We start from the raw sequence: 24,172 nt of genomic DNA, 5'->3' as shown, positions 1-24,172 counted from the left end.
TACCACTCCTCCCACAGACTCTCCCTCAGTACCACCCCTCTCAGTGTGACCCTCCCTCAGCACCACCCCTCTCAGTGTGACTCTCCCTCAGTACAACCCCTCCCACAGTGTGACCCTCCTCCAGTGCTGCCTCTCCCACAGTCTGACCCTCAGTACCACCCCTCCAACAGGGTGACCATCCTACAGTACCACCCCACCCACAGTGTGACTCTCCCTCAGTACCACCCCTCCCACAGTGTGACTCACCCTCAGTACCACCCCTCCCAGACTCTCCCTCAGTACAACCCCTCCCACAGTGTGACCCTCACTCAGCACCACCCCTCTCAGTGTGACCCTCCCTCAGTACCACCCCTCCCAGTGTGACCCTCCCTCAGTACCACCCCTCCCACAGTGTGACTCTCCCTCAGTACCACCCCTCCCATAGTGTGACCCTCCCTCAGTACCATCCCTCCCACAGTGTGACCCTCCCTCAGTACACCCCTCCCACAGAGTGACTCACCCTCAGTACCACCCCTCCCACAGACTCTCCCTCAGTACAACCCCTCCCACAGTGTGACCCTCCCTCAGCACCACCCCTCTCAGTGTGACCCTCCCTCAGTACCACCCCTCTCAGTGTGACCCTCCCTCAGTACCACCCCTCCCACAGTGTGACCCTCCTGCAGTGCTACCTCTCCCACAGTCTGACCCTCCCTCAGTACCACCCCTCCAAAAGGGTGACCATCCTACAGTACAACCCCAAGATCACTCCAAGATCAATCTAAACTTTCCCTTCCACATAACCCTCCATTTTTCTATCATTCATGTGCCTATCCAAGAGTTTCTTAAATGTCCCTAATATATCTGCCTGTGCCATCATCCCTAGCAGTATGCTCCACCCTCTGTGTAAACAGGTGGGGAAGTTATGGAAACTACGATGATTAAAGAAGAGGAAGTACTGGAGCTCTTAAGGAATATAAAAGTGAATAAGTCTCCGGGTCTTGACAGGATATTCCCTGGGACCTTGAGGGAAGTTGGTGTGTAAATAGCAGGGGCTCTGACAGAAATATTTCAAATGTCATTAGAAACAGGGATGGTGCCGGAGGATTGGCATATTGCTCATGTTGTTCCATTGTTTACAAAGGTTTCTAAAAGTAAACCTAGAAATTATCGGCTGGTGAGTTTCACGTCAGTGGTGGGTAAATTGATGGAAAGTATTCTTAGAGATGGTATCTGGAAAGACAGGGTCTGATTAGGAACAGTCAACATGGATTCGTGCGTGAAAGGTCATGTTTGACAAATCTTATTGAATTTTTGAAGAGGTTACTAGGAAAGTTGACGAGGGTAAAGCGGTGGATGCTGTCTATATGGACTTCAGTAAGGCCTTTGACAAGGTTCCACACAGAAGGTTAGTTAGGAAGGTTCAATCGTTAGGTATTAATATCGAAGTAGTAAAATGGATTCAGCAGTGGCTGGATGGGAGACGCCAGAGAGTGGTGGATAACTGTTTGTCAGATTGGAGGCCAGTGACTAGTGGTGTGCCTCAGGGATCTGTACTGGGTCCAATGTTATTCGTCATATACATTAATGATCTGGATGATGGGGTGGTAAATTGGATTAGTTAAGTATGCAGATGATACTAAGATAGGTGGAGTTGTGGATAATGAAGTAGGTTTTCAAAGCTTGCAGAGAGATTTAGGCCAGTCAGAAGAGTGGCTGAAAGATGGCAGATGGAGTTTAATGCTGATAAATGTGAGGTGCTACATTTTGGTAGGACTAATCAAAATAGGACATACATGGTAAATGGTAGGGCATTGAAGAATACAGTAGAACAGAGGGATCTAGGAATAATGGTGCATAGTTCCCTGAAGGTGGAATCTCATGTGGATAGGGTGGTGAAGAAAGCTTTTAGTATGCTGGCCTTTATAAATCAGAACATTGACTATAAGATTTGGGATGTAATGTTGAAATTGTACAAGGCATTGGTGACGCCAAATTTGGAGTATTGTGTACAATTTTGGTCACCGAATTATAGGAAAGATGTCAACAAAATAGAGAGAGTATAAAGAAGGTTTACTAGAATGTTACCTAACTAGGATGTTATCACTTTACTAGAATGTTATCACTTAAGTTACAGAGAAAGGTTGAACAAGTTGGGTCTTTATTCTTTGAAACGTAGAAGGTTGAGGGGGAACTTGATAGAGGTATTTAAAGTTATGAGGGGGATAGATAGAGTTGATGTGGATAGGGATTCAAACAAGAGGACGTGAGTTGAGAGTTAAAGGGCAAAAGTTTAGGGGTAACATGAGGGGGAACTTCTTTACTCAGAGAGTGGTAGCTATGTGGAACGAGCTTCCAGCAGAAGTGGTTGAGGCAGGTTCTATGTTGTCGTTTAAAGTTAAATTGGACAACTATATGGACAGGAAATGAATGGACAGTTATGGGCTGAGTGCAGGTCGGTGGGACAAGGTGAGAGTAAGGTTGGCATGGACTAGAAGGGCCGAGATGGCCTGTTTCCGTGCTGTAATTGTTATATGGTTATATATGATATTCCCACTACTGTATACATACGTTCCTGCAATCACCTTAAAATTATACTCCCTTGTGTTAGCCATTTCTACCCTGGGCAAAAGTCTCTTGCTGTCCACTCGATATATCACTGGTATATCTCTTTCCAACTTCACGGCTCCTGAGTGACATTCATACACAGTCAGCTTCTGCATTCAAATCAAGGATGTCTTAAGCAAATAGCAAATATTTTACATATCGTGACATCTGAAAGTTGAAGTATCTTAAAGTATTTGGAACAGACTTGTGCAACATGCTCTTGCTTAATGTGCAGTGGCCAGTAATCGCTGGACCTCAGGTTTCTGAAGGAGGTGTCTCACAATGGGTGGGTTTGGTCCAGGGAAATCCTGCGTCTGTGGCCTCCTCAGGGGCTTCTACCATCAATGCTCGCCCCCTCTGAACTGCCACCCGGGCTCTGGCATACTGTAGTCTGTCCTTTGTTGCTTGTGAGAGGATAGTGCTGGTGGCTGTGCGTGCAGCCTTGTTCTCTGCTTGCATGGCCAGCCGCCTGGACGGGGGAGAAAGGGGTCAGTCAGTCACGGGAACCTCACCAAGATCCCGGGGGAAAACGTGAAGTTTGGCACAAGTTCTGCTCTGAGTCGAGTTTTCATTTGATTCATCTGTACCACTGAGGCAAGACAGTGATCAAAATGAATAGCACAGAAACAGGGCATTCAGCTCAACTTTTCTATGCTGGTACTTACAGAGATTAAGGGTCCTCAAATTAAAGATTAGCTGTATTTCTCATACACGCATCAAAATAAATACAGTGAAATGCGCAAATCAAATCAGTGAGGATTGTACTGGGCAGCCCACAAGTGTTGCCGTGCTTTTTCTGTCAACACAGCATCCCCACAACTCACTAACCCTAAGCCATACATCTTTGGGATGTGCGAGGAAACCGGAGCACCCAGAGGAAGCCATTCAATCATGGGCAGAACGTAGAAACTCTTTACAGATAGTTGTGGGAATTGAATCCCAATCTTACAGCTGGCACGATATGGTGTTTCATGAACCACTACACTAACGTAACACACATTTCGCTCTATTCCCATGGCTACGTTTCTCCTCACCACCCAGCTCCCTTTTAATCGATTGGCACTATATCATTCAACCGTTCCTCGTGGAGCGAGTCCACATTTGATCCACACTTGGAGTTCCACATTAAACACTGTTGCCCCACAGTGCCCTCTGGTTCTGATCTTCAACCATTGGCAACATCTTCTCATCTGCCCCATCACATTCCTTCAGCATCTTCATCAGACCAGATCTGCAGATCTGCTGTTTGGACAAGAACCCCAATCTAAATTGCAGGACCCTTCGGAGCACTGAGGTACAGAGGGATCTGGAAATACGAGTCCATATGACTCCCCAAAACAGGGAACATAATTAGATAACACACACACAAAATGCTGGAGGAACTCAGCCAGTCAGCCAGCATCAACAGAGAGGAACACAAAACAATGTTTTGGGCCGTGACCCTTCATCAGGACTGCAAAGGAAGGGGATGAAACCAGAATAAGGAGGTGCAGGGAAGAAAAGGAGGGAAAGGAGGTCAAGCTGGAAGGTGATGTGAAGCCAAGTGATGGGGAAGGTGGGTGGGTGGGTGGAATGAAGTAAGAGGTTGGGAGGTGATAGGTAGTAAACATGGTGCATGGAAATATTGCATACTCTCTCAGGGCATTGAGTACAAGAGTCAGGATGTCACGTTATATCTGTATAAAACATTGGTTAGGCCACTTTTGGAGTATTGTGTGCATTTCTGTCGCTGCATTACAGGAAGGATGTGGAGGCTTTAGAGAAGTTCCCCAGGATGCTGCCTGGGTTGGAGGGTATAAAACCATAAGATATACTGTAGGAGCAGAATTAGGCTATTTGGCCCATCAAGTCTGCTTGGTCATTTCATCATGGCTGATCCAATTTTCCTCTCAGCCCTGATCTCCTGCCTTCCACTCATATCCCTTCATGCCCTGACCAATCAAGAATCTATCAACCTCTGCCTTAAATATACATAAAAACGTGGCCTCCACAGCTGCCAATTCCACAGATTCAACACCCTCTGGCTAAAGAAGTTCCTCCTCATCGCCGTTCTAAAAGGACGCCCCTCTAGTCTGTGTCCTCTGGTCTTAGACTCTCCCACCACAGAAATATCCTCTCCACATCCACTCTCTCAACACCTTTCACCATTCACTAGGTTTCAATGAGGTCACCCTTCTTCTTCTGAATTCTAAGTGAATATACGCCTAGAGCCATCAGACACTCTTCATAAGCCACTCAATCCTGGAATCATTTTTGGGAACCTCCTTTGAACCCTCTCCAGTTTCAGCACATCCTTTATAAGATAAGGGGCCCAAAACTCCTCACAATACTCCAAGTGAAGCCTCACCAGTGCTTTATAAAGTCTCAGCATTACATCCTTGCCTTTATATTCTAGTCCTCTTGAAATGAATGCTAATATTGCACTTGCCTTCCTCACCACAGACTCAACCTGCAAATTAACCTTTAGGGAATCCTACACAAGGACTCCCAAGTCCCTTTGCACCTCAGTTTTTTGATTTCTCTCCACTTAGAAACTAATCAACCCTTTTATTTCTTCCACCAAAGCGCATGACCTTATACTTCCCAACACTGCATCCCATCTGCCATTTCTTTACCCATTCTCCTAATCTGTCTAAATCCTTCTGCAGCCTCTCTACTTTCTCAAAACTACCTGCCCCCCCACCTAGCTTCATATTGCCTGCAAACTTTGCTACAAAGCCATCCATTCCATCATTGAAATCACTGACAATATAACATAAGAAGAATCAGTCCCAACACAGACCCCTGTGGAACACCACCAGTCACCAGCAGCCAACCAGAAAAGGCTCCCTTTATTCCCACTCATTGCCTCCTGCCAATCAGCCACTGCTTTATCCATGCTAGAATCTTTCCTGTAATACCACAGGTTCATACCTTGTTAAGCAGCCTCATGTGTGGCATCGTCAAAGGCCTTCTAAAAATCCGAGAACACCATGTCAAATTCTCCATTGTCTATCCTGCTTGCTATTTCTTCAAAGAATTCCAACAGATTTGTCAGGCGATATTTTCCCTTGAGGAAACCGTGCTGACTATAGCCTATTTTATCATGTACCTCCAAGTACCCTGAAATCTTATCCTTAATAATCATCTCCAATATCCTCCCAACCACTGAAGTCAGACTAACTGGCCTATAGTTTCCTTCCTTTTGCCACTCTCTCTTCTTGAGGATTGGAGTAACATTTGTAATTTCCAGTCTTCCAGAACCATTCCAGAATCTAGTGATTCTTGAAAGATCATTACTGATGCCTCCACGATCTCTTCAGCCACGTCTTTCAGAACTCTGGGGTGTCCAGCATCTGGTACAGGTGACTTATCTACCTTCAGCCCTTTCAGTTTCACAAGAATCTTCTCTCTAGTAATGGTAACTTCACACACTTCATGACCCCTGAGACCTGGAACTTCCACCGTACTGCTAGCGTCTTCCACAGTGAAGACTGATACAAGATACTTATTCAGTTCATCCGCCATTTCGTTGTCCCCTATTACCACCTCTTCAGCATTGTTTTCCAGTGGGTCCGATATCCACTCTCGCCTCTCTTTTACACATTATGTATCTGAAGAAACTTTTGCTATCCTCTTTAATATTATTGGCTAGATTATTTTCATATTCCAACTTTACCTTCTTAATTACTTTTTTAGTTGCCTTCTGTTGGTTTTTAAAAGCTTCCCAATTCTCTAACTTCCTTCTAATTTTTGCTCTATTATATGCTCTTTGCCGTTTATGTTGGCTTTGATTGCTCTTGTTAGCCACAGTTGTGTCATCTTTCCTTTAGAATACTTCTTCCTCTTTGGGATGCATGTATACTGTGCCTTCCGAATTACTTCCAGAAATTTCATCCATTTCTGTTCTGCCGTCATCCCTGCCAGTGTTCTTTTCCAATGAATTCTGGCAACTCCTCTCTCATGGCTTTTATTCCCTTTACTCCACTGTAATACCGATACATCTGACTTTAGCTTCTCCTTCTCAAATTTCAGGGTGAATTTTAATTATGTTATGATCACTTTCACCTAAGGGTTCTTTTACCTTAAGCTCTCCAGTCAATTCTGATTAATTGTACAAAATAACTGATCCTCTGCTGGGCTTAATCATGAGCTGCTCTAAAAAGCCATCTCATAGGCACTCTAGAAAATCCCCCTCCAGGAATCCAGCACCTGTAAATTGATTTTCCCAGTCTACCTGTATATTGAAGTGCCCCATTTTGGCATGCAATTTCTACCTTTCGTTGTAATTTGTAGACCATATCCTTACTACTGTTTGGAGGTCTGTATAGAACTCCCATCAGGGTCTTTTTACACTTGAGTTAATAAGGAGAAGTTGCACAAATGTCTGTTGTTTTCCCTGGTGTCCGAGGCTAAGGGAAGACCAGAGAGAAGTTAAAAATTTATGAGGAACATAGCTAACCATTTTCCCAGGGTGGAAACGTGAAATACTGGAAGGCCTACGTGTAGACTTCAGGAGAGGAAAACCAGAGGTGCATGAGCCAGTACTCATCAGAGGACCCAAGGTGGAAAGGGTCAGCAACTTTAAATTCCTGGGTCTCATTATCCCAGAGGACCTGTCCTGGACCCTTGATATAAATATTATGGCGAAGAACGCACAGCAGCCTCTAAATCCTCAGGAGTCTGTGGAGATTTCGCATGTCATCGAAAACCTTGGCAAACTTCTATAGATGTGTGGTGGGAAGTGCGCTGACTGGCTGCATTACGGCCTAATATAGGAACATCAATGCCTTTGTGTGGAAAATACTACAAAAGATAGTGGATTCAGCCCAGTACATCACGAGTAAAAACCCTCCCAACTGTTGAGCACATCTACGTGAAACGTTGCTGTAGAAAGCAGCATCCATCATCAAAGATCCCCACCACCCAGGCTATGCTCTTTTCCCGCAGAAGGTACAGGAGTCTCAGGACTCTCACCACCAGGCTCAAAAACAGTTACTACCACTCAACCATCAGGCTCCTGAACAAAAGGGGATAGCAACACGCATTTAAGGACTCTGTTATATTGTTATTTCATGTTCATTATTTATTACTATTTATTTATAACTGTATTAGCACATCTTGTTTACAATTAGCAGTACCTGATGTTTACAGTTACTGTTGCTAAGTATACCCATAGGAAAAGAATATCGAGGTTATACATGGTGACATGTATGTACTCTGATAATAAATTCTGCTTTGAACTTTGAGAGTTTAAAGGAGACGTGTGAACAAGGTTTGTGTTCACACGGGGAATGATGGGTGTCTGGAATGCACCGCCAGGTGAGGTGGCAGAAGCAGGTACAATCGTGATGTCTAAGTGGCATTTAGACAGGCACTCGAACAGGGAATGCAGGATGTGGGAGAAAACCAGGCTGAATTCATGGAGAACGCGGCAAACTCCACGCAGACAGCGCGGTTGAAGGGGCAGCAGGCTGAGGGTGACCCCATGACAGCTCGAGAGGTCAGGATCAAGCCCGAGTCTCTGGAGATGTGAGGCAATAGCACTCTAGCCGTTGCATCACCCTGTCATTTTCTAGCAGGATTCTTGTCAGTGAGGAAGCAAACTGATAATACGTGTGCTTGCAACACTGTGTGTCCGACAGAGAGATCAGCAGCACTGGGGCTCCACAGGGGACTGTCTTGTCTCCCTTTCTCTTCACCATTACACCTCGGACTTCAACTACTGCACAGAGTCTTGTCATCTTCAGAAGTTTTCGGATGACTCTGCCATAGTTGGATGCATCAGCAAGGGAGATGAGGCTGAGTACAGGGCTACGGTAGGAAAAATTGTCACATGGTGTGAGCAGAATTATCTGCAGCTTAATGTGAAAAAGACTGAGGAGCTGATGGTAGACCTGAGGAGAGCTAAGGTACCGGTGACCCCTGTTTCCATCCAGAGGGTCAGTGTGGACATGGTGGAGGATTACAAATACCTGGGGATACGAATTGACAATAAACTGGACTGGTCAAAGAACACTGAGGCTGTCTACAAAAAGGGTCAGAGCCGTCTCTATTTCCTGAGGAGACTGAGGTCCTTTAACATCTGCCGGACGATGCTCAGGATGTTCTACGAGTCTGTGGTGGCCATTGCGATCATGTTTGCTGTTGTGTGCTGGGGCAGCAGGCTGAGGGTAGCAGACACCAACAGAATCAACAAACTCATTCGTAAGGCCAGTGATGTTGTGGGGATGGAACTGGACTCCCTGACGGTGGTGTCTGAAAAGAGGATGCTGTCCAAGTTGCATGCCATCTTGGACAATGTCTCCCATCCACTACATAATGTTCTGGGTAGGCACAGGAGTACATTCAGCCAGAGACTCATTCCTCCGAGATGCAGCACAGAGCGTCATAGGAAGTCATTCCTGCCTGTGGCCATCAAACTTTACAACTCCTCCCTTGGATGGTCAGACACTCTGAGCCAATAGGCTGGTCCTGGACTTATTTCCTGGCATAATTTACATATTACTATTTAATTATTTATGGCTTTGTTACTATATTATTTATGGTGCAACTGTAACGAAAACCAATTTCTCCCGGGATCAATAAAGTATGACTATGACTATGACTAACTCACCTGAACACCATGAAGTCCCTGATCTCTCCCTTCATCTGGCAGGCTTGCATCTTGATGCTCCTGGCCCGGTCAGCGTTCTGCTGATGGAGATTTTCCTCTTTCTCCTTGATCTGCTTCTTGAGCAAGGCTTCTGCCATCATTGTGTAGTGGGTGTTAAACTCCCTGGTGGACTCCCGCTCCAGCGCTCGCTGCCTCTTCTCCTCGAGGAACAGGGCATTGTTCTGCCGGGCGAGCCTCAGTGACTCCGTGCGCTCTGCTTCACGTTGCTGCCGGATCCGATCACCATGCGCCTGGTCCTCTTTGTGCCGACGCGCTGTATCCAAGTTTCTCCTGACTGACATCCCATGGAGACAGACCCTCGCCTGTCCTTCGGCCACTCTCAGACCACGTGCCCAGTCCGCACGGATTCGCCGCAACGCCCCCTTCTCTTTGTCGCTGTAGGCTTTCTGGATAGCAATGAAGGGCGCCAAGGTCACGCAGCCAAGAGATTTGGCAAAGAGCCTCTTTCCCAGGCTAACGGGTGGTTGGTAGGCGAACCTCGGCCGCAGCTTCTTCTGGACCATCTCATGAAGCTGACGTACACCCAGCCGGACGTCCTCTCCAGCCGCCCACTTGGACAGCAGCACCCCACGGGCACAGGCTGGCTGGTGCAGGATGGGGCCCAACCTCAGCACCTCCTCTCTGCCTTCTTCCTCCTCCATCCAGGACTCCAACTCTGCTATGGGACAATATTTGTTTATTGAGATACAGCACAGAATAGCCTCTTCCGGCCCACCAAGCCACTCCGTCCTGCAACCTAACCATAGCCTAATCATGAGACAATTTACAATGACCAATTAACCAATTAATCTTTGGAGTGTGGGAGTGAATCAGAGCAGAGGAAATCTGTGTGTTCATAGGAAGAACGTACAAACTCCTTACAGGTGATGTCAGGATTGAACTCCGAAGTTCAACACCCCAAGCTGTGATAGCCCTATGCTAACCACTGCACTCTGTGGTGCCCATTACACAGTTAATGACAAGATACAACATCGGTGTTCTACAGAGAGGACTTGGGATCCGAGGCCATAGTCATAGAGCACTGCAGCTTGGATAGAAGCCCTTCAACCCATCTATTCCACGCAGAATTCTAATTCTGCTCATCCCATCAATCGTCACCTGGACCACAGTACTCCAAATCCCTCTCATCCAAGTACTTATCCAAACTTTTATCTATTAAAATCAAACCCATGTCCACTTCTGCTGACAGCTCATTCCACACTCTCAGCACCCTCTGACTGAAGAAGATTCCCCCCATGTTCCTTTTAAACATTTCATCTTTCACCCTTAATCCATGACCTCTGGTTGTAGTCTCACCCGACCTCAGCGGAAAAAGCCTACTTATATTTACCTTATCTATACCCCTCATCATTTTACCCCACCTCTATCAAGTCTCCCCTCATTTTCCTACACTCCAGGGAATGTTCTAACCGATTTAACTTCCTGAAAGTGGCTGCACAGGTTAACAGAGTGGTAAGGAAGGTCTATGATATATTCATCTTTATTAGTCAAGGAAGTGAGTTCAATAGTTGGGAAGTTAAGTTGCAGCTTTATAAAGCTAGGACAGTGTTATAGGGCCAACAACTGGGTTTAATTACTTCACTGTCTGTAAGGAGTTTGTACATTCTCCCAGTGACCACATGGGTTTCCTCCCACACTTCAACAACTACAGGTTTGTAGGTTAGTTGGTGAATGGGTGTAATTGGGTGGTGAGGCTCGTTGGGCTGGAAGGGCCTGTTACTGAGTTGTATCTCAAAATAAATATATAATAAAATTTGAGTGACTGCTACACACTAAACTCAGCAGGTCAGGCAGTATCTATGGAGACGTTTCGGGCCAAAGCCTTTCTTGATCTGCTGAGTTCCTCCAACATTTTGTGTGTGTAATTCTGGATTTGCAGAATTTCCTGTTTATGTTTTGGGTCAGACTGCATCTGGGTTATTGCATTTCAGTTTTGGTCACTTCATTACAGGGAAGATGTAGAGGCTCTGGAGAGGGTGCAGAAGAGGCTCACCACAATGCTTCCTGGATTAGAGGGTATGAGCTATGAGGAGAGGTTGGACCAGCTCGAGTTGTTTTCTGTGCAGCAGCAGAGGTTGAGGGGAGGTCTGATCGAGGGGCACAGGTAGGCAGCAGTATCCTTCATGGGTGGCAATGTCCATTACTAGAGGACATGCATTTAAGGTGACAGAGCTAAAGTTCAAATGAGATATATGGGGCAAAATTTTTGTTTTACATAAAGAATGGTGGTTGCCTGGAATGCTTCTCAGCAGCGCTCCATCCTTCTCAGTAAACTCAATTCTTTTACACCTCTTCCTACCTCGCATCATGGTGTACAGCACTCTTGGGTACCAGTTGACCTACATTCTACCTCATTCGTTTTTGTCCGCCATGATGCAATCAACACCCCCTTAAGCTCTCTTACAGTGACCCATGGGGTGAAAAGGATTATAGATAGGAAGAGTAAACCTGTAGTTCACACTAAACTGGCACACCAAGACCTGGATGGTTCCACTACATACACCCTGCATCATGACGTGACTTTGTGAATGCCAGCATACCCCTGGACAAGTCAGAAATAGCTGCTGTTGCTCCAACCAAGGCAAATAGGATTTGAGCTGAGCAGCTTGTACCTGCTCCAGACAGACTCACAATGCCAGTTTTGGTGAATTCTGGGGTGCGGTGGGGCTGTATAGGGTAATAAACATAGAAATTTATAGCACATTACAGGCCCTTCAGCCCACAACCTTGTGCCGACATGTAACCTACTCTAGAGGCTGCCTGGAATTTCCCACTGCGTAGCTATTTTTCTAAGCTCCATGTACCTATCTAAGAGGCTCTTAAAAGACTCTACTATATCGGCCTCTACCACTGCCACCAGCAGTGTATTCCACACACCCACCACTCTCTGTATGAAAAATTTACCCTTGACATCCTGTCGACACCTATTTCTAAGCCCCTTAAAACTATGCCCCCTCATGTTAGCCATTTCAGCCCTGGGAAAAAGCCTCTGACTATCCATACGATCAATGCCTCTCATCATCTTATACACCTCTATCAGGTCACCTCTCATCCTCCGTCACTCCAAGGAGAAAAGGCCAAGTTCACTCAACCTATTCTCATAAGGCATGCCCTCCAATCCAAGCAACATCCTTGTAAATCTCCTCTGTATTCTTTTTATAGTATCCGCATCATTCCTGTGGTGAGGTGACCAGAACTGAACACAGTACCACAAGTGGGGTCCAACCAAGGTCTTATATAGCTGTAACGTTACCTCACAGCTCTTGAACTCAATCCCACGGTTGATGAATGCTAACACACCATACACCTACTTGTATGTAATTTAATATTGTCCACAATAGAAACTGTTCTACATAATACGCAAATCCCATCACTGCGCTGCTTTCACTTTAAGAGACTGCGTCTGCTGTACTGATGTCAGTGTAAGGCAACAGCTTTCAGTTTGTTCGTAATGGAAGAGCTGCGGCATTAGTTAAGCACATAAAACAACTCTTGCATGTTTTATTCACAAAATCCTACATTGGATGTAGAATTTTGCCTGCAGGGGTGGTGGAAACAGTTATGATAATAACATCTATGAGGCTCCTGGAAAGACACACGAATGTGCAGGAAAGTGAGATATGGGCATCATGTAGGCAAAAAGCATTAGTTTAGTTGGGTTTTTAATTACCAGTTTGGCATATTGGTCTTCATAAATCAATACCTCGAGTACAGAAGATGAGAATGTTATGTTGAAGTAGTGTAAGACGTTGGTAAGGCCTAATCTGGAGTATTGTGTGCGGTTTTGGTCACCTACCTACAGGAAAGATGTAACTAAGGTTGAAAGAATACAAAGAAAATTTACAAAGATGTTGTTAGGACTTGAGGCCCTGAGTCATATGGAATGATTGAATAGGCGAGGACTTTATTCTGTAGAGGGTAGGAGAATGAGGGGAGATTTGTAATTATGAGGGATACAGATAGGATAAATGTAAGCAGGCTTTTTTCCACTCAGGTTGGGTGAGACTAGAAATAGAGGTCTTGGATTAAGGGTGAAAGATAAAATGTTTAAGAGTGATATGATGGGGGAATGTCTTCACTCAGGGTGGTGAGAGTGTGGAACAACATGCCAGCACAAGTGGTGGATATGGGCTTGATTTCAACATTTAAGAGGAATTTGGATAGGTAACGGATGGGAGGGGTATGGAAGGCTATTTCCTGGGTGCAGGTCGATAGAACTTGGCAAATTAATTGTTCGGCATGGACTAGATGGGCCAAAGAGCAGTAGTGTTCTGTTTTCGAATGAACATCTATATGAAAGCAGAACATTAACAAAAAACAATTTCTTTCTGATACTGGTTGAGGAATGATATTCAGTCCCTTGTGAGGGGGGACATAGAATCAGGAGATGTAGAGTCAGTATTGATAGAACTGAGAAATTCTAAAGGTAGAAAGACCCTAATGGGAGTTATCTACAGGCCCCCAAACAGTAGTCTGGATGTAGGGTGTAAGTTCAATCAAGAGTTAAAATTGGCATGTCGCAAAGGTAATGCTACAGTTGTTATGGGGGACTTCAACATGCAGGTAGACTGGAGGAATCAGGTTGGTACTGGACCCCAAGAAACGGAGTTTGTGGAGTCCCTCCGAGATGGATTCTTAGAACAGCTTGTACTGGAGCCTACCAGACAGAACGCAATTCTAGATTTAGTGTTGTGCAATGAACTGGATTTGATCAGGGACCTCGAGGTAAAGGAGCCATTAGGAGGTAGTGACCATAATATAAGTTTTAATCTACAATTTGAGAGAGAGAAGGGAAACTCGGAAGTGTCAGTATTACAGTTGAACAAAGGGAACTATGGTGCTATGAGGGAGGAGCTGGCCAAAGTTCAATGGAACAATACCCTAGCAGGGATGACAGTGGAACAGCAATGGCAAGTGTTTCTAGGAATAATGCGGAAGGTGCAGGATCAGTTCGTTCCAATGAGGAAGAAAGATCCTAAGGGGAGTAAGGGGAGGCCGTGGCTGACAAAGGAAGTAATGGACAGTATAAAAATAAAAGAGAAGTATAACATAGCAAAGACTAGTGGGAAGCCGGAGGATTGGGAAATTTTTAAAGAGCAACAGAAGGTAACTAAAAGGCAATACGTGGAGAAAAAATTAGGTACAAAGGTAAACTAGCCAGAAATATAAAGGAGGATAGTAAAAGCTTCTTTTAAGTATGTGAAAAGGAAAAAAATATTTAAGACCAAAATTGGGCCCTTGAAGACAGAAGCGAGTGAATTTATTATGGGGAACAAGGAAATGGCAGACGAGTTGAACAGGTACTTTGGATCTGACTTCACTAGGGAAGACACAAACAATCTCCCAGATATAATAGTGGCCAAAGCACCTCGGGTAATGGATGAATTGAAGGAAATTTATATTCGGCAGGAAATGGTGTCGGATAGACTGTTGGGTCTGAAGGCTGATAAGTCCCCGGGACCTGATGGTCTGCATCCAGGGTACTTAAGGAGGTGGCTTGAGAAATCGTGGACGCATAGGTAATCATTTTCCAATGTTCTATAGACTCAGGATCAGTTCCTGTGGATTGGAGGGTGGCTACTGTTGTCCCTCTCTTCAAGAAAGGAGGAAGAGAGAAAACAGGGAATTATAGACCGGTTAGCCTGACGTCAGTGGTGGGAAAGATGCTGGAGTCAATTATAAAAGATGAAATTATGACATATCTGGATAGTAGTAACAGGATCGGTCCGAGTCAGCATGGATTTACAAGGGGGAAATCGTGTTTGACTAATCTTCTGGAATTTTTTGAGGATGTAACTATGAAAATGGACAAGGGAGAGCCAGTGGATGTAGTGTACCTGGACTTTCAGAAAGCCTTTGATAAAGTCCCACATAGGAGATTAGTGGGCAAAATTAGGGAACATGGTATTGGGGGCAGAGTACTGACATGGATTGAAAATTGGCTGGCTGACAGAAAACAAAGAGTAGCAATTAATGGGTCCCTTTCGGAATGGCAGGCGGTGACCACTGGGGTACCACAGGGTTCAGTGCTGGGACCGCAGCTGTTTACAATATATATTAATGATTTAGATGAGGGAATTAAAAGTAACATTAGCAAATTTGCCCATGACACAAAGCTGGGTGGCAGTGTGAAATGTGAGGATGATGTTATGAGAATGCAGGGTGACTTGGACAGGCTGGATGAGTGGGCAGATGCATGGGAGATGCAGTTTAATGTGGATAAATGTAAGGTTATCCACTTTGGTGGTAAGAACGGGAAGGCAGATTATTATCTAAATGGAGTCAAGTTAGGAAAAGGGGAAGCACAACGAGATCTAGGTGTTCTTGTACATCAGTCACTGAAAGCAAGCATGCAAGTACAGCAGGCAGTGAAGAAAGCTAATGGCATGCTGGTCTTCATAACAAGGGGAATTGAGTATAGGAGCAAAGAGGTCCTTCTGCAGCTGTACAGGGCCCTGGTGAGACCACACCTGGAGAACTGTGTGCAGTTTTGGTCTCCAAATTTGAGGAAGGACATTCTTGCTATTGAGGGAGTGCAGCGTAGGTTCAGAAGGTTAATTCCCGGGATGGCGGGACTGTCATATGTCGAAAGATTGGAGCAACTGGGCTTGTATACTCTGGAATTCGGAAGGCTGAGAGGGGATCTTATTGAAACATATAAGATTATTAAGGGATTGGACATGCTGCAGGCAGGAAGCATGTTCCCGCTGATGGGTGAGTTCAGAACCAGAGGCCACAGTTTAAGAATCAGAGGTAGGCCATTTAGAACGGAGTTGAGGAAAAACTTTTTCACCCAGAGAGTGGTGGATATATGGAATGCTCTGCCCCAGAAGGCTGTGGAGGCCAATTCTCTAGATGCTTTCAAAAAAGAGATGGATAGAGCTCTTAAAGATAGTGGAATCAAAGGTTATGGGGATAAGGCAGGAACTGGATACTGATTGTGGATGATCAGCCATGATCACAGTGAATGGCGGTGCTGGCTCGAAGGGCCAAATGGCCTACTCCTGCACCTATTGTCTATTAACCAACCAAACTTAACAAATTCCACGTCACATGCCGGTGATAATAAACCTGATTCTGGTTCACAGTGACCTGATAGCTTGGGTTCAGAACTTTCATGTTCAAAGACATATACGGTGGAGGAGTGTTTATCATCTGAGCGGAGGTCAGTGTGGCTGCACGGGGATCAGTGCTGGCACCTCTGTTGTGATGTAAATGAATTGGATGACAACGTAGTGTAGACGGCTGGGTTACCAGGTTTGCAGATAACATAAAGACTGGTGGAGTTGTGGTGAGTGTCAAAGGATACTGTGGGCTATAGGTCATTTACAGAGATGTGCACAAAAATGGCAGATTTTAATCCAAGCAAGTTTGAAGTGTAAACAACAGGAATTCTGCAGATGCTGGAAATTCAAGCAACATACATCAAAGTTGCTGGTGAACGCAGCAGGCCAAGCAGCATCTATAGGAAGAGGTGCAGTCGACGTTTCAGGCCGAGACCCTTCGTCAGGACTAGTTTGAAGTGTTGCACTTTGGGAGGACAAACTAAGGTAGGACTTGCACACTGAGTGGTAGGGCATTTAGGCATTTAGGCATGTGGAAGAAACTGCTGGGGTACTGGTGAGGCCTGAATAGCAGAAGCCCTCGGTCGTACAGGTGAACAGGATGGCAGAGATTGTCAGGACACTGTGAAGAGGGAGGTCACCTTCAAGCGGGGGATGTCCCAGTGCATCTTTTTCCGGTGACGGTAACGTCTAGTGTCCCGCTGAGACAAGCTGGGGACTAGACATTAGAAGAGCAAAGAGGCAAAAGCTGACAGCTGGGTCATTCAATTTCAAGGACTCCCTGGTACCTGCGGGTTGGAAGAGGAGGCTGGTAGAGAAGCTGTTGAAACTGGAAGGTGTCGTTTCCACTGACGAAATTCATGTGAGTTGTTCCAAGAGCATATGTCACACTATCTGAGTGACCGAGGACACCCCGTTCAGAGAAAGGTCGCGGCAACTGGCCCCTGCAGGGGTGGAAGACGTTTGGCACTTGTGGAAGCTGAAGGAAGCTGGGATCATCACTGAATCCAGAAGCCCATATGCGTCCCCAATAGTAGTGGTCAGGAAGAAGAATGGGAAGGTACAGATGCGTGTGGTCTATCGGATTCTGAACAGCTGTACTGTCCCCAACCAGTACACGGTCCTGAGGATTGAACACGTACTGGCCTGTTGGGAGTGGTGAGAAGTGGTTCAGTGTGCTGGACTTGAGGAGTGGATATTACCAGATCCCCAGGAGTGAGGCTGACAAAGACTGTATTTATATGTTCACTGGGATTTTTCCAGTTTGAAAGGATGCCCCAGGGCATATCAGGAGCCCCTGCGACCTTCCAGTGGGTCATGGAGAAAACAGTGGGGCATATGAACTTGCTTGAGGTATTGGTGTACCTGGATGACCTCAGTGTTTGGGTCCACCTTGGAGGAACATGAAGCGAGACTATGGAAGGTGTTGAGCCGCCTTTAAGCTGAAGGGAACAAGTTTCCCTGAACAAGTACCAGTTCCAAAGATGTCTGTTTGCTATGTTGGGAAAGTAGTCTCACGGGATGGAGTAGCTAAAATCCGTCTAAGATAGAGGCGGTGACCACATAACCAAGGCCCCAGACTATGAGTGCTTTGCACTCGTTCCTGTGGTTCTGAGGTTCGTGAAGGGCTACGCAAAAGTAAGTCATCTTTTAAATCAGCTTCTGTGTGGTTACCCTCCCTTGGCGAGGAAAGGGAGGAGGACAAAAGGAGAGGAGGGTAAAGTACCTTAGCCCTTTGGAGCCTTTTAGACCGAGGTGAGATGCAAAATGTGAAGAGGCCTTTCAGTTGCTGAAGGAGATGCTGACCCTGGCACCTGTGCTGGCTTTTGTAGACCCCAATGGCTGTATGTACTCCATACGGATGCCAGCAGAGAGAGCTTCAGGGGCATCCTGTATCAGGATCAGGGCATTGGGTTGGCATTTGTTGCATCTGTCAGCTGGAGTCTGTCACCCCCTAAGAAAAACTATCCCATGCACAACTTGGAGTTTCTGGCATTGAAAGGGCCGTGGTGGATAAACTGAGTGACTACCTCTATGGTGCCAAGTTTGAGGTGAGGACAGACAACAAATCCCCTAACTTATATCCTGACCTCAGCAAAACTGGATGCCACAGGCCATCGGTGGTTGGTGGTGTTATCTGCCTAAGATTTCAGCCTGAAGTACCAGCCGGGAAGTAGGAACATTGATACGGATACTTTGTCCCACGTGCGCATGAGGAACTGGACAGGGACAAGGAGTGGGAGAGCGTTCCTGCCCCGGGAGTGAAAGCCATGTGTCAGTTTGCCATCACGGTGAAGGCAGAGGGAAATCAAGGGCAGGATCGAGCGGTAGATCAATTGGGAGCTTCTGATGTCGCCATTCCACAAGTGTACTGTAACCTGACTGCTCTGAAGACAAACCAGTTACCAGAATTGAGTCCTGGGGAAGTGGCAGCTGCTCAGCGAGATGACCCGGGCATCGGTATCATTTTGTCAGCAGTTGAAAAGGGAGACATGGCCCAAGTGGAGAAGATGAAACCCACTGTGGTGCCTCCATTACTGAGAGAATGACCCAGGTTGGAGTTGAGGAACCAGATCCTATACTGGGTCACATCGCCTCCGGACCGGCCTCGGTGTTCCCAGCTGGTTCTGCCTGAGAAGTATCAGAGGATTGTGTTGAAGTCACTTCATGATGATTCTGGACATTTGGGGGTCACTTCATGATGATTCTGGACATTTGGATTACTCAGAGACTGGTTTTATGGGGCCCCAATGGACCGGGAGGTTGAAGAGTACTGCAAGTCATGCATTCTATGCTTATGGAGGAAGACCTTGCCTACGAGGGCCGCTCCATTATCCCACCTGCAGAATGCTGGGCCCCTGGACCTGGTGTGTATGGATTTCCTGTCAATAGAGCCAGATGCCAGCAACATGGTGAATGTCTTAGTCATCACGGATCACTACACCAGATATGCTCAGGCTTTTCCTACCAAGAACCAGAGGGTGTCTACGATGGCAAAAGTGTTATGGGAGAAGTATTTCATTTATTATGCCCTTCCCAGGTGAATACATAGTGATCAGGGACGGGATTTTGAGAGTAGACTTACACATGAGTTACTGGGCACGCTTGGAGTTGAGAAGTCAAGGACTACTCCTTATCACCCGCAGGGTGATCCCCAGCCCGAGAGGTTTTATCGGACCTTGCCAGACATGCTCAGGACCCTGGAGATCAGCAGGAAGAGCAGGTGTATTCAACGTATTGGACATCTGGTCCACTGTTACAACTGTACCCGAAATGAAGCTACTGGATACTCACCGTATTATCTGATGTTTGGGTGTGAGGCTAAGTTGCCCATTGACCTTTGTTTTGGGACTGGCGAGGAAGACCTACCTCTGAAGACTTATCTGAAGTATGTGTCTGATATGAGAAGGGAGCTGAAAAGGGCTTATGAATTGGCCGGGGTTGCAGCTGCCCAGCAGAATCAAGGAAATAAGAGGAGGTATGATCAAAAGGTGAGATTCTCCCAACTCATGCCGGGAGACCGAGTCCTCATAAGGAATTTGGGACTACCCAGAAAGCAGAAGTTGGCTGACCGCTGGGCAGCTACGCCCTATGTAGTGGAGAGTCAGATGCCAAACGTACCAGTTTTTCGGGTGAAACCAGAGGATGGGAATGGGCCTGTCGAGATTCTCCATCAGAACCACCTTCTGCCTCTGGGACAAGAGGTGCAGGTAGACCCAGAGCCGACCTGGAAACGCGAGGTGACTGAAGGATCAACAGCAGGAGAGATTAGACCGGCCCCCGCCCCTGATTGGGATACTGATTTAGAGGATGAGGAAGTGGGGGTGTGGTATATGCTGAGCTTTGCTAACTCCCCACTGACTGAGGAAGAGATTCTCAAACCTTCTCATGGTGAGTCAGGTGAAATTGGGGGCGGGGGGGGGTGCTATCTGTGGACAACCTGGGTTTCAGCGGGACCCTGCAAGGGATGAAGTGGGGCTCAGCTAAGGGACAGAGGGGTTCGAGTTGCAGGAGGGCACGAGTGATAGACCGGGGGGAATGCCTCACCACGTAGATCAGAAGTATCCCCAGTAGTGTCAGAACATGAAGAGGTAGATGAGGGGGCAAGGAGATCCCAGACAATCAGGAGACCACCGGATAGGCTGGCCTATGTAGCACCAGGGGAACAGAGTGTGGCCCCTACTGCTTTGCGGGGCCATGTCATTGCCTTTTACATCTGGATTGGACTTTGTGCTTTGCAGGAAGGCTGGCAGATTTTCTCAATGTCATGAGGACATGACTAAATTTCGTGAAGGAGAGTGCAACACCCTGGGAAAGGTTTCACTGCTAATATAATGGTTTTTCTGTAGAAGCACTGCTCACATATTGTTTTTTCTGTAGCAACAGTGTTTCGGTTATGGCTAGAGATAATGAGGGCTTTGGAATGTGCGCCGTCCAATTAAGGGAGTGTTTTTTCTTGTTGTGTGCCTGAGAGCGAGGTGATCTGGGACTTTTGTTCGGTGGGAGAAGGCACCAGAAAGAAGAGGTCGTAGACAGCAGGATGGAGTGGACTTGGAGTGGGGCCGGGAGTCGACGAAGCCGGGGGAAATCGATGGAGGACCAGCAGAAGAGAAACTGTGAGCTCCAACTTGTGCACATCAGACTGTTTCATTAAAATGGGCTCTTTTCTTTTTGTTCTTTACTAACCCTTTAGTCAAATTAAGAATTATACAGCCAAATCGTTTAATTGCATATTAACTGTCATATTTTATGATTCTGATTTGTAACAGGGTAACAGATCACACAGCATCCACACAAACAAGGGTTCTGCACCTCACATTTCACACGTTTGGCAGGGCCAGAGACTGTCGTCCATAGACTAATGCCGCCGGCCAAACCCGAGGCTTACACATGGGCCACAAATGATACAGGGGGGAAACAAGGAGTCCTTATGGGTGGAGCTGAGAAACAGGAAAGGTATGGCCACATTAGTGGGATTGTATTACAGACCACCCAATAGTCAACGAGACTTGGAAGAGCAAATCTGCAGAGAGATAGCAGGCAACTGCAGGAAACATAAAGTTGTGGTGGTAGGGGATTTTAATTTTCCATACATTGATTGGGACTCCCATACTGTTAGGGGTCTAGATGGTTTAGAGTTTGTAAAATGTGTTCAGGAAAGTTTTCTAAATCAATATATAGAGGGACCAACTGGAGGGGATGCAATATTGGATCTCCTGTTAGGAAATGAATTAGGGCAAGTGACGGAAGTCTGTGTAGGGGAGCACTTTGGTTCCAGTGATCATAACACCATTACTTTCAATTTGATCATGGACAAGGATAGATCTGGTCCTCGGGTTGAGATTCTGAACTGGAAGAAGGCCAAATTTGAAGAAATGAGAAAGGATCTAAAAAGCGTGGATTGGGACAGGTTGTTCTCTGGCAAAGATGTGATTGGTAGGTGGGAAGCCTTCAAAGGGGAAATTTTGAGAGTGCAGAGTTTGTATGTTCCTGTCAGGATTAAAGGCAAATTGAATAGGAATAAGGAACCTTGGTTCTCAAGGGATATTGCAACTCTGATAAAGAAGAAGAGGGAGTTGTATGAAATGTATAGGAAACAGGGGGTAAATCAGGTGCTTGAGGAGTATAAGAAGTGCAAGAAAATACTTAAGAAAGAAATCAGGAGGGCATAAAGAAGACATGAGGTTGCCTTGGCAGTCAAAGTCAAGGATAATCCAAAGAGCTTTTACAAGTATATTAAGAGCAAAAGGATTGTAAGGGATAAAATTGGTCCTCTTGAAGATCAGAGTGGTCGGCTTTGTGCGGAACCAAAGGAAATGGGGGAGATCTTAAGTAGGTTTTTTGCGTCTGTATTTACTAAAGAAGCTGGCATGAAATCTATGGAATTGAGGGAATCAAGTAGTGAGACCATGGAAACTGTACAGATTGAAAAGGAGGAGGTGCTTGTTGTCTTGAGGAAAATTAAAGTGCATAAATCCCCGGGACCTGACAGAGTGTTCCCTCGGACCTTGAAGGAGACTAGTGTTGAAATTGCGGGGGCCCTGGCTGAAATATTTAAAATGTCGCTGTCTACGGGTGAAGTGCCGGAGGATTGGAGAGTGACTCATGTTGTTCCGTTGTTTAAAAAAGGATCGAAAAGTAATCCGGAAAATTATAGGCCGGTGAGTTTAACGTCAGTAGTAAGTAAGTTATTGGAGGGAGTACTAAGAGACAGAATCTACAAGCATTTGGATAGACAGGGGCTTATTAGGGAGAGTCAACATGGCTTTGTGCGTGGTAGGTCATGTTTGACCAATCTGTTGGAGTTTTTCGAGGAGGTTACCAGGAAAGTGGATGAAGGGAAGGCAGTGGATATTGTCTACATGGACTTCAGTAAGGCCTTTGACAAGGTCCCGCATGGGAGGTTAGTTAGGAAAATTCAGTCGCTAGGTATACATGGAGAGGTGGTAAATTGGATTAGACATTGGCTCGATGGAAGAAGCCAGACAGTGGTGTTACAGAATTGCTTCTCTGAGTGGAGGCCTGTGACTAGTGGTGTGCCACAGGGATCAGTGCTGGGTCCATTGTTATTTCTCATCTATATCAATGATCTGGATGATAATGTGGTAAATTGGATCAGCAAGTTTGCTGATGATACAAAGATTGGAGGTGTAGTAGACAGTGAGGAAGGTTTTCAGAGCCTGCAGAGGGACTTGGACCAGCTGGAAAAGTGTGCTGAAAAATGGCAGATGGAGTTTAATACTGACAAGTGTGAGGTATTGCACGTTGGAAGGACACACCAACGTAGAACATACAGGGTTAATGGTAAGGCACTGAGGAGTGCAGTGGAACAGAGGGATCTGGGAATACAGATACAAAATTCCCTAAAAATGTCATCACAGGTAGATAGGGTCGTAAAGAGAGCTTTTGGTACATTGGCCTTTATTAATCAAAGTATTGAGTATAAGAGCTGGAATGTTATGATGAGGTTGTATAAGGCATTGGTGAGGTCGAATCTGGAGTATTGTGTTCAGTTTTGGTCACCAAATTACAGGAAGGATATAAATAAGCTTGAAAGAGGGCAGAGAAGGTTTACAAGGATGTTGCCGGGACTTGAGAAACTCAGTTACAGAGAAAGGTTGAATAGGTTAGGACTTCATTCCCTGGAGTGTAGAAGAATGAGGGGAGATTTGATAGAGGTATATAAAATTATGATGGGTATAGATTGAGTGAACGCAAGCAGGCTTTTTCCACTGAGGCAAGGGGAGAAAAAAACCAGAGGACATGGGTTAAGGGTGAGGGGGGGAAAGTTTAAAGGGAACATTAGGGGGGACTTCTTCACACAGAGAGTGGTGGGAGTATGGAATGAGCTGCCAGACGAGGTGGTAAATGCGGGTTGTTTTTTAACATTTAAGACTATATTGGACAGATACATGGATGGGAGGTGTATGGAGCGATATGGTCCGTGTGCAGGTCAGTGGGACTAGGCAGAAAATGGTTCGGCACAGCCAAGAAGGGCCAAAGGGCCTGTTTCTGTGCTGTAGTTTCTATGGTTCTAAAAGTGTAGAGTCTGTGAAGTGAGAGGAGATGCAACAACAAACACATCAGAGGTTACAACCTCACCTAGACAAAGAGAAGATGACAGAATGCTGATTTTCACAATGTAGACAGAAGTAATGTTGTCCCCAGGGTGTAGAAATCCCAACAAGTGAGGTAGACTGTCAGATCTGAAGAAGGCAAGCTTGGGAAATTGAGTGAATGTAAGGCAAGAAAAATAAGGGAGCATACAGGCAAAAAGAAATCATCCATCATTAAGGATTCCATCAGCCTCTTCCCATTGCTACTATCAGGGAGGAGGTACAGGAGCCTGAAGACACACACTCAAAGTTTC

General features: G+C 45.9%; 1 protein-coding gene across 1 annotated transcript in view; it reads right to left on the bottom strand.

Moving 5' to 3' along the window:
* Window positions 1–2,497: 2,497 nt before the first annotated feature.
* The window catches only part of LOC134355277 (uncharacterized), a 111,906-nt gene continuing 90,231 nt past the window's right edge, over window positions 2,498–24,172 (bottom strand). The window contains exons 8-9 of the mRNA XM_063065082.1: window positions 9,179–9,893; window positions 2,498–3,052 (exon numbers count right to left, since the gene is read on the bottom strand). Of these exons, the coding sequence (XP_062921152.1) occupies window positions 2,839–3,052; window positions 9,179–9,893 (929 nt within the window). The 3' untranslated portion in view covers window positions 2,498–2,838. The remainder of the gene's footprint in view (window positions 3,053–9,178; window positions 9,894–24,172) is intronic.

The sequence above is a fragment of the Mobula hypostoma genome, chromosome 12, assembly GCF_963921235.1.
Source record: "Mobula hypostoma chromosome 12, sMobHyp1.1, whole genome shotgun sequence".
NCBI lineage: Eukaryota > Metazoa > Chordata > Chondrichthyes > Myliobatiformes > Myliobatidae > Mobula > Mobula hypostoma.
Note: the sequence above shows the minus strand (reverse complement) of the source record. Positions and strands in the feature narration are given on the sequence as shown.